Below are 13,373 nucleotides of genomic sequence, written 5' to 3'. Positions count from 1 at the left end.
TTTTTGTTTTTTAGTTTTCCTGTCAGTTACATCGCGACTATCTGCGCGACCTGTCACTGCGGCCGCGACCAATTAATCCTCATAAATAATCACGTTAAATGGTTTGCTAAGGCGGCGATGAACGACAAACGACAGGCGATGGACATTGGGCAAAGGCCGAAGGCCGAAGGCTGTAGTTTGTCCACGGTTTGTGTCTGCTTTGACCAAATTACAGCGCAAATTAATAGCCTGAGGCGAAGCGAAGCAGCAGCAGAACAATCATATGGGACAAAGCAGTGAAAAAAAGCGCGACACGCAAAAGCCACATAATTCTTAGACGGAAAGCAACAGCGATCTGTGTGTCACCGCACAGGCTGGTGGCGTTGCAGAGCCATCAGAGACGAAGCTAATCGGATGTTTCAGCCAAAAATAAAAAGCAAAAAAAAAAGGTAATAGGAATAACAGCATAATAAAAGTAAAATAACAGCAGTAAGAGAAGAATGACGTGTAGGCAAGAGGGCAAAGAGCTGTGCACTAACGGAGAAACGACGAGCAATCAGACTGATAGTCAAGAGAAAAAGGTAGGCAACGCGAAGGAGCGTAACTGAAATAAAAATGTGCCTAATTGAAATGATGCACGTCATCAAGGCTTGGCTCGGCTGGTGAATTGTCAACTTGACCACTCCATGTTTCATAGGCAGCCAGTGAATGATGACGTTGCCAGTTCGCATTAAGTAGCATTTTTCTCTGCGATGTTCAACGCTTGACGAGGCGCGGATTTCGACTGGCTTACAATAAAAGAACTCGGTTTTGGACGAATTGTGTTCTTGTTTCCTGAAAAAAAAAATTAAGGAGCATATCGTTAAACGAAGAGAGTGTGCAAACAATCCGTACCCAGTAGGCTTGGTTTTTCTTTCACTTAATTTCTTTTTCATTTTTCTTATTTGAAAAGAGCCCCTCCTGGTAAATTATTTATAAGCGTTAATCATTAGCTAAGTGGGCATTGTCTGATGTAAATTTATATCTTCATATGCGCATGTATGTATGTTTGTCTGTAAGTTTGTACTATACTTGCAAAGCGAATCAATTATTTTCGGCACTCTTACGCTAAATAAGAGTAGTCGTTAAGACCACCATGTATTTAATTGCCTACAATCTATGCGCTTATCACCTATATTATATTCCGAAAAAAATGTCGCTATACATCCCTGAAGCTGTAGGATTTTTGCAGTATAATTTCGAAAACAAATTTTTTTTTGTTTTTTTGGGTCGTCTTTCAACAACTTTCGTCATATCTTCCGCATTTTTAGTCGTATCTTGTGAGTGTGATATATTGATGTCTTTTCTCGTATCGTTCCTAACGTACCACCCTAATGTCAGTGAATTAATGCGCGCCAAAATTCATTAAACTTTTGTTGAGAAAGTATTTCGGTTATTCCTTTAGAAGTATTTAAAGAAAATTGTTGTTGATTGGTCGCCTTTCCATATATTTCATCTGTTTCGTCAGCCAGACAAAATGCAGGACGCCATTCAATTTAGAAGTCACAAATCAAGTGAGATGAACTTTCCAAACCTTTGTCCGAAAAAGTTTTATTTATTTATTTCTTGATTTTTAATATTTTTATTTTCGTAAAGAAAAAAAATCTGCCGCAATACATCTTTATAAAGAACTTTTCGGCTCTTATTATAATAAAAGAAATATAAATATATTGGGTATGGGAATAAGTTTCCGTCCTGTCTTAGCCAAAGTTATTGTACTAATTGAAACAATTAAATAATACATGATCATATCTGAAGTATGTGCTATTGGAAGCTACAACTTTATTCTATCTTTCAGGCACCATACTCCTCCGACTCGGCGAAAAATATATATAAATGCATAAGGCACTCCAATTTCACTTATCCTGTTAATTAATTCGTATTTTGTTTTTCAAACAGGTGGCAAAGCTCTCCAAAAATGTTTAAGAAATCAACCTCTACCACTTAGCATACACATTGTATGTAATTTATTTGTTTCAATTTACTAATTTAACTTTTTAAATAGATGACATCGCTGTGTAAAAATATGCTATATTTTGTCTTATTGTATTAACTATATATTTGCTAAATTTTATCTAAATCCGTCCAGGCACTTCGACGCGAAAAGATAGCAAATTGCACTCACAAACTTTCATATTTACATCTGTACTTACATACATAGTAGAAGGCTGATGAAAATCCGTGGGAAGGAGCGTATAAGTTGGTGATGTCTAAGATTAGCGGTTGCAAAGGAAAAGTGCCGACTTGTCCTGTTATCTTAAAAAAGGTAGGCAAGAATACCGACTACCAGCAGACGCATCATTTCTTACAGATATACCTACGGTCACGGAAACAGAGGTAAATACAGCCTTGGGTCGTTTTGGAAACACTAAAGCTCCAGGACTAGATGGAATACCTAACGGATCTCTTAAACTCGCACTGAAAGAAGATGCAAAACCCTTCACGGAGACATATTAAAAGTGTTTTCAAGATGGTGTCTTCCCAAAAATTTGGAAACAGCAACGACTTGCCCTTTTGCCGAAACTTAATAAGACGCCGGGTAAACCAAGCTCGTATCGACCCCTCTGTATAATTGATACGATGGGCAAAATTTTAGAACGGCTTAATGCTGATCGTTTGGAGCAGCACCTTATTGAAAAAGAAGGCTTGTCCGACAACCAATATGGTTTCCGCAGAGGGCGCTCGACTATTGACGCAATAGAAAAGCTTACATCAGTAGCGGAAAATGCCATTGAAGGAACAAGATGGATGCATGGTTCCAAGGAGTATTGCGCCGTCATAACATTGGACGTAAAAAATGCATTTAACTCTGCATGCTGGTCCCACAGTATGCAAGCTTTAGGGAACCTGGACACGCCACCATATCTATTGCGTTTGATAAAAAGCTACCTGTCGGATAGAATACTACTCTATGACACAGACAATAAGCAATATAGAGTAACTGGGGGAGTACCGCTAGGCTCTGTGCTGGGCCCTCTATTGTGGAATGTGCTCTACGACGGAATCCTCCGCATCCCAATACCAAAAGCAGTACAATTAATCGGATACGTGGACGTGGATGGCAATAGTGGCAAAAGAGCTTCATCAAATCAAGACTATATGTAGTGCAACAGTTTGCAAATTAAAAAACTGGCTTACATCGTCAAACCTACAGCTTGCGGGCCAAAAAACTGAAGCAGTTTTAATCACAAGTAGGAAAAAAATTTAGAACATTACACTAAGCATAGATGGGCATAACATCAAGCGTACCTGAAATACTTGGGAGTCATGATTGATGTACGCTTAAACTTCAAAGTGCACATCGAAAAAGCTTGTGAGAAAGCAGCACGGGTTAATACAGCGCTATCTCGAATAATGGCTAACATATAGTAGGTAAGCCAAGCCAGAAGAGAATACTACTACCGTCAAAAGTTACCCAATCCATTGTAATGTATGCTGCACCTGTGTGGGAACAAGCATTAAAATACGAAACATACGCCAAGATTACAAAATCTCTGTTTCGACTGAGCGCTACTAGAGTCGCAAGCGCTTTTCGTACTGTATCCCATGAAGCTATCGGGGTAATTTCTGGCATAATGCCCCCAGATATAATGGCTCTGGAAAGTAAGAGATTATATAGTATGACAAAAGCCGAAGCATTGGCAGGTCGTTAATAGCTCAAGAGCGCAAAGAAATCAGATACGGGAGTATATCTAAATGGCAAAGACGCTGGGATATAACAACCAAAGGGAGATGGACATACCGACTCATTAGTAATGTGCAGGCATGGGTCGATAGAAAACACGGTAATGTCGAATTTTATATGACGCAGTTCCTGACAGGACATGGTTGTTTTGGAGAATATCTCCACAAGTATGGCCATGATTATGGAATTATATGCTCATTTTGTGCCAAAGCTAATGAAAAATGCGGATCATATTTTCTTTCACTGCCAAAGATATAGTAAAGAACGAGAGTTTTTGGAAAACTAACTAGCAGACCCAATAACACCGGACCATGTCGTTCCACACATGCTGCAATCTAAAGAAGTATGGGATTGCATAGGGAAAGCATAGGACTAAATATCTGAAATTATGTGGTAGTAGATGTGGTAACTTTTCCTGTAGTAGTAGATTTAGTAACTTACGGTTGTGCTGTAGGACCACTTTCTAGATAAATTTATTTGGATACTGATATCAGACATAGAAACTTACCTTTTTGTGGTATGGACAGAGACGTGGTGGGTGGGGGAGTACTGTTATGACAGGGGTGGCTCTCTCATCAGATGACCTACTCAGTGGGTGGTAACAAGCAGATGCTACTTTCGACGGATTGCATCAGGACAATAACGGACGTTGAGTTTAGTGCTCAAACCGCCTCCCGACGAATACTTAACGGTTGTACCGGGGGGATCGGTACTGTGACGGTAGGATATTTAGTTCGGGTTAAAGTCCCACGCTGACGGGGTTAGGCTCTTTCGATGCTTCCTCCTCGTAAACAAACAAAAACATAGTGGAAAGGATATAAAGGAAAATATGTGGAATCAAAAATAACAGTGAAGTTCATACTTCTAGTTACCAACTAAGAGTGCTTTTATGGATGGCCTGGACGGCCGACTGTTGATCAATTTTGGCAAGTGTCTGACATAGTGTGCTACCGTTTGCTTCTACTTTTTGCCAAAGTTCATTCAGAGTGCAATAAAAATTCTCGATTGATGTCTAGACTGCTCTTAGTTCCCCTTATAGGTGTTTTATGAGGTTGAAATCCGAGTACTGAGGAATACAGTAGAGAATTCTGGAACCATTTTCTTGAAACCACGTTTTTGATAATCCAACAATGTGCTGGAAGTCATTATTCTATTGAGTTAGTTTGGTTTCACCGCAAAATCAGGGTAATAGCGTGCCCTTGACTACTTGTGGGCTGCTACTGGAAAGTTAGACTTCGCATCAACTCAGCGAGAGCTGGGCACGAACACCAACTGGCAAAGTCTGTTTCTTATATCTTGTCTCCTTGCAATCATATCACAAACGGTGAGTTAGATTTATTGCGTTAGTGAACTTCTCGTCGTAGTTCAGTTGAAAGAGTTGAATTATATTCCATTTTCAAAATTTTTCATATCACAAATGAACTGAGTTCTAACGACTCATTAGTTGGCTATGAGAGACTCGTTGCAGAAATCCAAAAACAAAAAATCGATTCTTATAAATATTTTATTTAACAAACATCACATATTTTCCATTCAAATCAAGTCCACTACAGGATGAAGGCGCTAAAACGGTATTGCATAGCTAAAGCAACGTTTTTCGTACATAGGAGTGAGGCACGTTCGACGATGCACACAGACAATGCGTCGGCAATAACTTGCAACACTGAATGACAATGAGTGCGAAATTCGACTAGTAAATTCGCGAGTCAAAGCAATAAGAAGAAGAACAGCAGCAACTGCTACAACAAATGGGCGCTCCCACATCTGCGTGCGAAGGCAGTGCGTGGGTTGAGCGACTCAATGAACGACGCATTGTTGCAGCCTACGTGCAACACGATGGCGCAGCACGTAAGCAAATGTTCAAAGTGAATTCATAGCCAGCTGTTGCTGCCAGAGAGAATGAAGGTCGGCGGCACAGGGCTGTGGCGGGCTTCTCTCTGCTGGCATATTGTCAATCCGCGTCGGCTTAGTGGCATTTTGAGAAGCGTTTAAGCGCAAGACAGTTTTCACAGCAATAAATCAAAGCGGAAAAACGCGCACAAATTTTATGTTGCACCAATTTAAATGCGCCATTGTGGGTGCCAAAAAGGCAATATTTGTTGTTGGAATTTTTGCAGTGCTTTGTCAATGGGGCTGCATGGCAGATAACACGAGCCGGCTGAGTAAGAGGCATGCAATGCATAGCAATTGATTGTTTGAAGGTGACGTTGTGCGGCTAAGCAGGCCGCAGATGTTTTTGGAGCGAAAAGGGCTAGAGGGCGGTGGATGACAATTATGACAGCAGAGATTTAACTATGAACATATATTTGCAACCGCCTGTACCGTCTAGCTGTCCGCCTGCGCACAATCGCCTAATCGCACTGGACGAATGCTGACTAAGGACGTTTGCGTGCCACACGAGTTCCGACCACCAGCTGAATGGCTGGATGGTCACCGGCTAGCGTGAGCAACGGCACCTTTGCTGCAGCAAAGAGAAGAAAGGTAGGGGGCAAAACAGCACTCGAAATTCTCAGCGCATGCGCAGCTGCCAGTCAATGTATTGGCGGCATTTGCCCGCTCGCTTGAATGGGTGGCATGCAACGTGCCACACGTAGCAGTAAATGAACGCCATTTGCAGATGGTGACACCACAGCTACAAGTATTCACTGGCAAGCGCGAAGTGGCCACACTTTTTCAGTGGCGCTACAGGCTCCGCCAGCAAATAAAAGGGCAATGATTTTGGCAATTAAAAAAAAGTTGGAAAAACTTTTTGTTCTTTACTTGAAAAGTATGGCCAAATGCCTAACAATTGCTTTTTTCCTAAGTTTTCAATGGCCGGCGGCGACACTTTTGTGGTGCTTGCTGCAACAATCCTGATTCCTTCACTTCTTTGTTTTTGCGTTGCTAATATTAAAATCACGACTTCCCAAGTGGGTATCGTTAGCCAACTAAATAACAGTAAGCTATACAAAAGAAAAACACAAAAGCACTGCGATATAAAAAATTCCAAAAGTAATAGCAGGCGATAAGTGTAATTGCCGTGATGTGCAACATTTTCTTGCCACAGGCGCTACCTGTCGATCGTTCATGGTTGATATGTCGCGAGCATACATTTCTCTTTTTGTGCATTGCTTGCCACTGCCGCCGCTTTTCCACGTCCCAGCTGCGCTTTTCTCTCAGCCGTAAACGAGTGATCTGCGCGGATAATCCGAAAAACCTACCATTGAGTTACTTTTCGGCATTTCAACGTATTTATGTACGTATGTATATGTGTTACTTGGACATTATTGCATGCCACTGTCTCGCTGGCTCATTACATGCTGATCTCTTGTTGGTTGCATGAAAAATCAACAACTTGTTGCAGCAATAGATTTGCATGGAGCTGCAGTGTTGAAGGAAGCTAAGTATATTAAAAAATTCGTTATTCTATTGCAATTTTGTGTTTTACTGCTGTTAAATTTACTTGCAACTATTGTTTTCTACACCTACAATTTTTCTGTGGAGAAAGGTAAAAATTTGGCGCATTTTCTTTGAATTGAGCACCTCAGGTGTTGGAAAAATGTTGCGATAATTAAATGTTGTAAGTGAAGAGTGGTTTTTCAAGAGCTTGAGAACTTAAAATGATAATACAAAACAGAAATATTGGTAGTCGAAAAAGCCTTTTCGTATTTCTAATCAAATTTCAACTCATTTTTTTTATATTTATAATGAACTTTATTAAACCAAATATGTACCATTTTGGTCGACCACCTTTTGCCATTTTTCTTCTAGAGATATTATTCCTTCAGTGTAAACCTTTTGTGGTTTCTCGGCGAAAAACTGCGACAAGTAATTTTCACAGGCTTCTCTTGAAGCCAACTTTACTCCATTAAGGGAGTTCTGCATAGACCGAAACAAATGGTAGTCCGTTGGTGCAATGTCAGAGCTATATGGTGGATGCATCAAACCTTCCCAGCCAAGCTTTCCCAGTTTTTGCCGAGTCATCAAAGATGTGTGTGGCCTAGCTTGTCCTGATGGACGCCCTTTCTGCTGATCAGTTCTGGTCGTGTTTTTTCGATTGCTTGCTTCAATCTCATCAGTTGTTGACAGTAAAGTGCAGAACCAATCTTTCGAGCAAGCTGGAGCAGCTCATAGTGGATGATTCCTTTCCAATCCCACCAAACACACATCATAACCTTTCGAGGCGTCAATCCTGGCTTTGCGACCATTTGTTGAGCTTCACCACCTTTGCACCATGATCTTTTTCGCACATTATTGTCGTATTTGATGCACTTTTCGTCGCCTGTTACCATTCGCTTCAGAAATGGTTCGATTTCATTTCGTTTCAGCAAAGAATCGCAGATGCTAATTCGGTCCATTAAATTTTTCACAGACAATTCATGTGGTACCCAAACATCGAGCTTCTTTTTGTAACCAGCCTTTTTTAAATGGTTCAAAACCGTTTGGTGATGAATGTTTAGTGCCTTGGCGATGTCATGGCAACTTATGTGACGGTCCTGGTCAATCTTTTCCATAACTTCATCGACTTTTTCAACGATAGGTCGACCGGTGCGAGGTGCACCTTTCACATCGAAATTTCCAGAACGGAAGCGAGCGAACCATTGTTGTGCTACACGAACTGATACATCATCGTCTCCGTAAACTTCACAAATTTCATTGGTGGCTTGCGTGGCATTCTTCCCTTTTTATACAAAAATTTCAAAATATAGCGAATTTCTTCATTATTTTCACTCATTTTTGAACAGCTATAACTTTTTTTCAACTTCTCCGAATTTAATTAGCTTTTGGTTAAATGAAGCTTAAAATGTCACCTTTGTAACACCATATGATATGACACAATGTGATTGGTAGCACTGGAGATAGATGACTCCAACGACATCTATTGACAAAATACGAAAATACTTTTTCGACTACCCAATATTATTGGAATGATTTTTTTTATTATAATCATTTGTTCGCTGCAGCTACAAGTTGTGTGGTTCATTCGATGAGTCCGATTTCTGACAACTTCTGAATCTGAATAATACATCTAAATCAGCCCAATAAGCAAAAATGCCACGTAAATGATGGTCATTTGGCTTTAATTCTAGGCACGTAAGCCAACATCCTTACATAAAATGTTCACGTAGTCGAAGGACAAAGTCCAAAAAGTTGAGAATGACATCGAATCGACATTTTGGTGTCTTCTTCAACGCTTTGCTCTGACGTTAAGCGATTCATTATGACTTGCCACACCTTACTGAACAGAAATGTCAACACAGTGCGCCATTCTCAGCTACAAACCCTTGTTATCGATATTGATACAATAGTTCTCATGCAGCTAAAAAAACACCCGTTAGCATACTTTTTTCTTACTGTTCGCAACGGCTGCAAGCTAAGGTTAGTTTGAGTGAGCTTGGCTGAGCAATAAAGATCTCAAGACTAGCTTGTTTTGCAAGACTAGCTTGTTTTGCCAGGATAATAGCAGGTTATAACCAGTCTGCACTCATCATCCACAACGTTCTACATTGAGATGAAAAAACGCTCAATCCCGGCAGACAGGTCAAGAGCTGCTGAGTGCTTAAGGCCGAAGGATCCCTTGCTTGCCACATGAACGGTGTGTAATAGCTTTGGAAGACGGCTATTCGAATATCTTTCGTAGACAGGCCAAATTCCGTTTAAAAATATTTTATAAGTATCATTTTTACCATGAGAAATTATATACGGAATTCTCTATATAGTCTTCATAATCTTCAATCTCAATATCATATCCTATTCTCCTTCTTCTTATTCTTTCCACCTCTATATTCCGCTGCGATGGTATCCCAAGGAACGATTTTGATTTCTCGTCCTAATGGACCTTCTAACGGACAACCAAATGACCTAGCTTAACCTAGCCTCTATATAGTTTTTCTCCTTCAAATTGCCGCTCTGCAAAACTCGTTAGTTTTCTACATTACGATAATCGTAGAGAGATAATAATTATGATATTTTTGGTTAGTCTGCTATCAGCGTCGTTTTCTAATCCGCTTATTAGGCAATTAGGTACTTAATAGCCCTTCCCACTTCTAAAGGCACTTTGTATGAAACGAATGTCGAATTACGGATGAAATGAAACATTTTAACTCTTATTTTAGCATCTTTGATTTATCTTACTCATTTTTCAATATAGGGTTAAATTAGGATGGGCGGGCATCTCCTTCATCAAGAGTTCATTCGGTGAGCTCAGAGTCTAATTAGGATACTCAGGAAAAGATGTTTCAGTGAATCCCATTAACTCATTCTAAGAACCTTTGCCTAAGCTGTCCAGAATTTAACCAATGCTCAATCCCCAAACCCATACAAAACTAAAAAAAGTTTCATTTCAAAATTTTTCGTGCATGTAAATTCTGTTTTTGTGTCTTCGAAATTTATCGCCGCTTGTCAAAAGTGTTTATATTTTATTCCGTTTTGTACGTCTTCACAATTCCACTTCGACTATCTCTAAACACACTTTAATCAAAATCGCAGCATCCACTCACTAATTAAACAAACACACCTTCCCATAGCAATCGTCATATTCGCGAAGCTTTGCTAGGTGGACAAAAGGGAAAGTGGCTACAAGCAAGAAAAACCAACGTACAAAATGTCGAAGAATTACATCTCGAGGGAAGAAGCCATCAATCAATTATATGACACAATCAAAACAAAATTCGAGGAGGATGGTGTATTGCAGGAGGTGCGTTGTATGCTGCAATCAAAAATGGTTGCCATGATGAAGGGCAAGAATGATAGCCACACCACGTTACTTGGGCGTTCATTGCCCGATATGAGTCAGCTGAGCGTTGGTAGTAGTGTAAGTGGTAATTGCGCTGTGGGCGATACGAACGAGACTAGCTATCGCCAAGATTCACGTCTACAGTGGTTGCATCAGCTCATCATGGAATACTTCCATTGGCATGGCTTTCACTATACAGCGGAGATGTTTGCACAGGAAAGTGGCACGGAGAATGTGCGACCGGTGCGTTCTCAACTTGAGCGGGTAGTCGGACAGTTCGAACGGAAAAGTGTGCCGATATTGTTGGAGCTAGTGGCCGAACTTATGGAGAAAACTCAACCTAAAAGGGAGTGAGAGTGACAGGAAGAGGAAGTCGAAAGGAAAGTTTGGAAAGAAAATGTGAATTTTGCTTTTAAAACATCATTTTATAGATTCAGAGCAGCAGTTTGCTAAGTACTCGTATGCATATGTAAATCTATATAATTTCTAAATAAAGCTAGAATAGAGCTATGCTCACTAAAATACTGTTAGATCACCTGTGTAAGTAAACACCAAAACTGACGAAGGGCAACTAAACAAGTGTACACTCTTTCCGCAGAAATATTTGCAGTCGGAAAAAAAAAATAATAAAAACGGAACGGATCGAAAATGTCTCTCTTTGGCTAATGGGTTGGGAGGATGCGCCCTTTATACTCCTGCATGTACGGGTTAAATAACTAAAGTCAGTCACAGAACATACTATTAAACCGGAGAAATATCCCTCATTCACGCGCTGAGCGAAAACATTGGCCTTCAGAATTCAACCTGTTTTGTAGTAGCTGCTTGATGAGGATGATTAGGCAGAGCCATTTTAGCATCTACTCCTTTGCCACTCTGCTTTTGAGAGGCTTAGGTTCAGCTATATTGGCTTACTTTCTACACACATCTGAGAAGTTATCGCACTTCTAAAATAATGTGGGTTGGGTTAAGATGGTTCCCACTCTCCATGAAGATGTAGACGGGTCCACTAAGACCTGGCGGTCCATCGGAATAGTGTTAGTCTGAGCTCAAGTTGCCTTCTAATTCCCAACGTATTTTCAGTTATTCTCCTAGGAAGATACATTGGTTCTACGATTAAGTGGGTTAAAAATGCTTCATGCTGGTGCTAGAAGACTAAAAACCTGACCGTTTTCTATCTTGAAACGATCCGCGGAGCCCTTTCCCAGACTTCCTTGAAATAATGTTTTTAATGAAGAATTTATTCGGAGTTATATGCGACACCAAGAGAGTTACAACTACAGTAGGAGGTGCTGTGCTCTAGTCCCAGTCCGCCTATGAGAGCACCAGATCACAAATCCCTGCACCTCCACAAGATTGTAGATGCAATTAGCTAATTTTGCGAGATTCGATTAATTTACTGTTTAAGGAGTTGATTTTCACTGCCTTAAAGGCTAGTTGGCCGTGTTTTGTGTAAAGCCAACCATTTTTATTATTGCTTGGCAATGTCTCCGCCTGAAGAACAATCACTAAGTCTGGTCATGGCATAAACCTATGGATATGAAGACTCGCTAAGGTTCACTTGTTCCTGGAGTTGACTTGATTATATCCCCTGCTCACACATTGGATATACATGGCGGTTATCAGATTAATAATGCTCTATGGCTCGCTAGTATGGTGGACGGCGTGTGATAAAATAACGTACGTTAAAAGATTGGAAAGCGTGCAAAGGATTGCAGGGATATGTGTAACTGACGTAGAAAGACTTCTCGACAGGCACTCAATCAAATTAGTAGTAAGAAACTCAGCCAAAAGATCTGCAGTAAGACTCAGGATGACTGGACAGTTCTCACAAAAGCTTTTTGGTCACAGTAACATACAGGACATAAACGGAAAGTTAGACTACGTTATTCCACAAGTGAACTTTAGTAAGAGGCCCGGTTCTGTAATAGAGCAGAACGGCTAGCAGAGGGGTTTAGAATTCGATTATCATGCATAAAATTTCTTTAAAACTCGCACAAACATCTTTAACAATAGTCCAGCTGCTTTAAAGCTTGGAATGCGTTCAACACTATAGATCCGCAATGTAAGAGCTCAGCGAGAAAAGACAGGCCACAATTTACTGTAGAACCACAATGTAAGAGCTCAGCGAGAAAAGAGAGGCCACAATTTACTTTAGATCCACAATGTAAGAGCTCAGCGAGAAAAGACAGGCCACAATTTACTGGGTACCAGAGCCCAAGGGAATAGGGGGAAATAAGAGTTGACGAGCTTGCTTAAGCAGGCACTCGCTTGCGTAGGATGAGTATGTCGAACAAGATATATGTTTTAAAAATGGAACTTGACGAGGAACAAACTCGGGAAACACAGTCTATGTGGGAAGCTTCGACCTCCCACAGGATTGCCAAAATAATGCTACGAGCCTGCTAAAGGAATGTAAAATATTTTTTGTAGTACTGACGGAACATTATCTCACTCCATTATCAAGCAGCTAAATGGGATCGGTCCAGAACGACAAGTGTAACATTTGATAAGATGAAAGGGATACATTAGAACACCTCCTTTGCCGCTGTCCTGCTCTGAACAAAACTCGTTACAATTGCCTGGGATCGGTAATTTTTCATCTCTGAAGGATATTGCTAACAATAGTTTAACCTGTTTGTTAAAACTCGCCATGAGATGTACATATCACGAACTGTGTTTAATACGACTCCAACAACACTGGTAACTCTTGTGGTCTATGTGAGATTTATTCAGATCAACCAGATATACCTAATTCCAGTCCACTTTCCCTCATAGCTCCCGCTTGTTATTAATCAGATTAAAGCCTCTCGAGTGCAGAAGGTCGATTCTGTCGCTGTCTTTTGCGCTTAATTTCATTCAAGGTGATATTGGTTGTGCGTTACTTTTGCAACTTTCGCATTCCGGGGAGAACTTTATTAAGTTCTTAGCCTTTTATTCTCAAGGTATTGAAAACGA

At 40.5% G+C, this 13,373-nt stretch overlaps 1 protein-coding gene across 1 annotated transcript; it reads left to right on the top strand.

The window, feature by feature from the left end:
- Positions 1-10,007: 10,007 nt before the first annotated feature.
- On the top strand, positions 10,008-10,962 carry LOC128867779 (uncharacterized). Its single transcript, XM_054109272.1, has one exon. The coding sequence runs from the start codon at positions 10,287-10,289 to the stop codon at positions 10,770-10,772; it is 486 nt and encodes a 161-aa protein (XP_053965247.1). The 5' UTR covers positions 10,008-10,286; the 3' UTR covers positions 10,773-10,962.
- Positions 10,963-13,373: the final 2,411 nt, after the last annotated feature.

This window comes from Anastrepha ludens, chromosome 6 (genome assembly GCF_028408465.1).
Source record: "Anastrepha ludens isolate Willacy chromosome 6, idAnaLude1.1, whole genome shotgun sequence".
In the NCBI taxonomy this organism is placed as follows: Eukaryota; Metazoa; Arthropoda; class Insecta; order Diptera; family Tephritidae; genus Anastrepha; species Anastrepha ludens.
The sequence above is the reverse complement of the archived record's forward strand: the minus strand, read 5'-3'. Positions and strand labels throughout refer to the sequence as shown.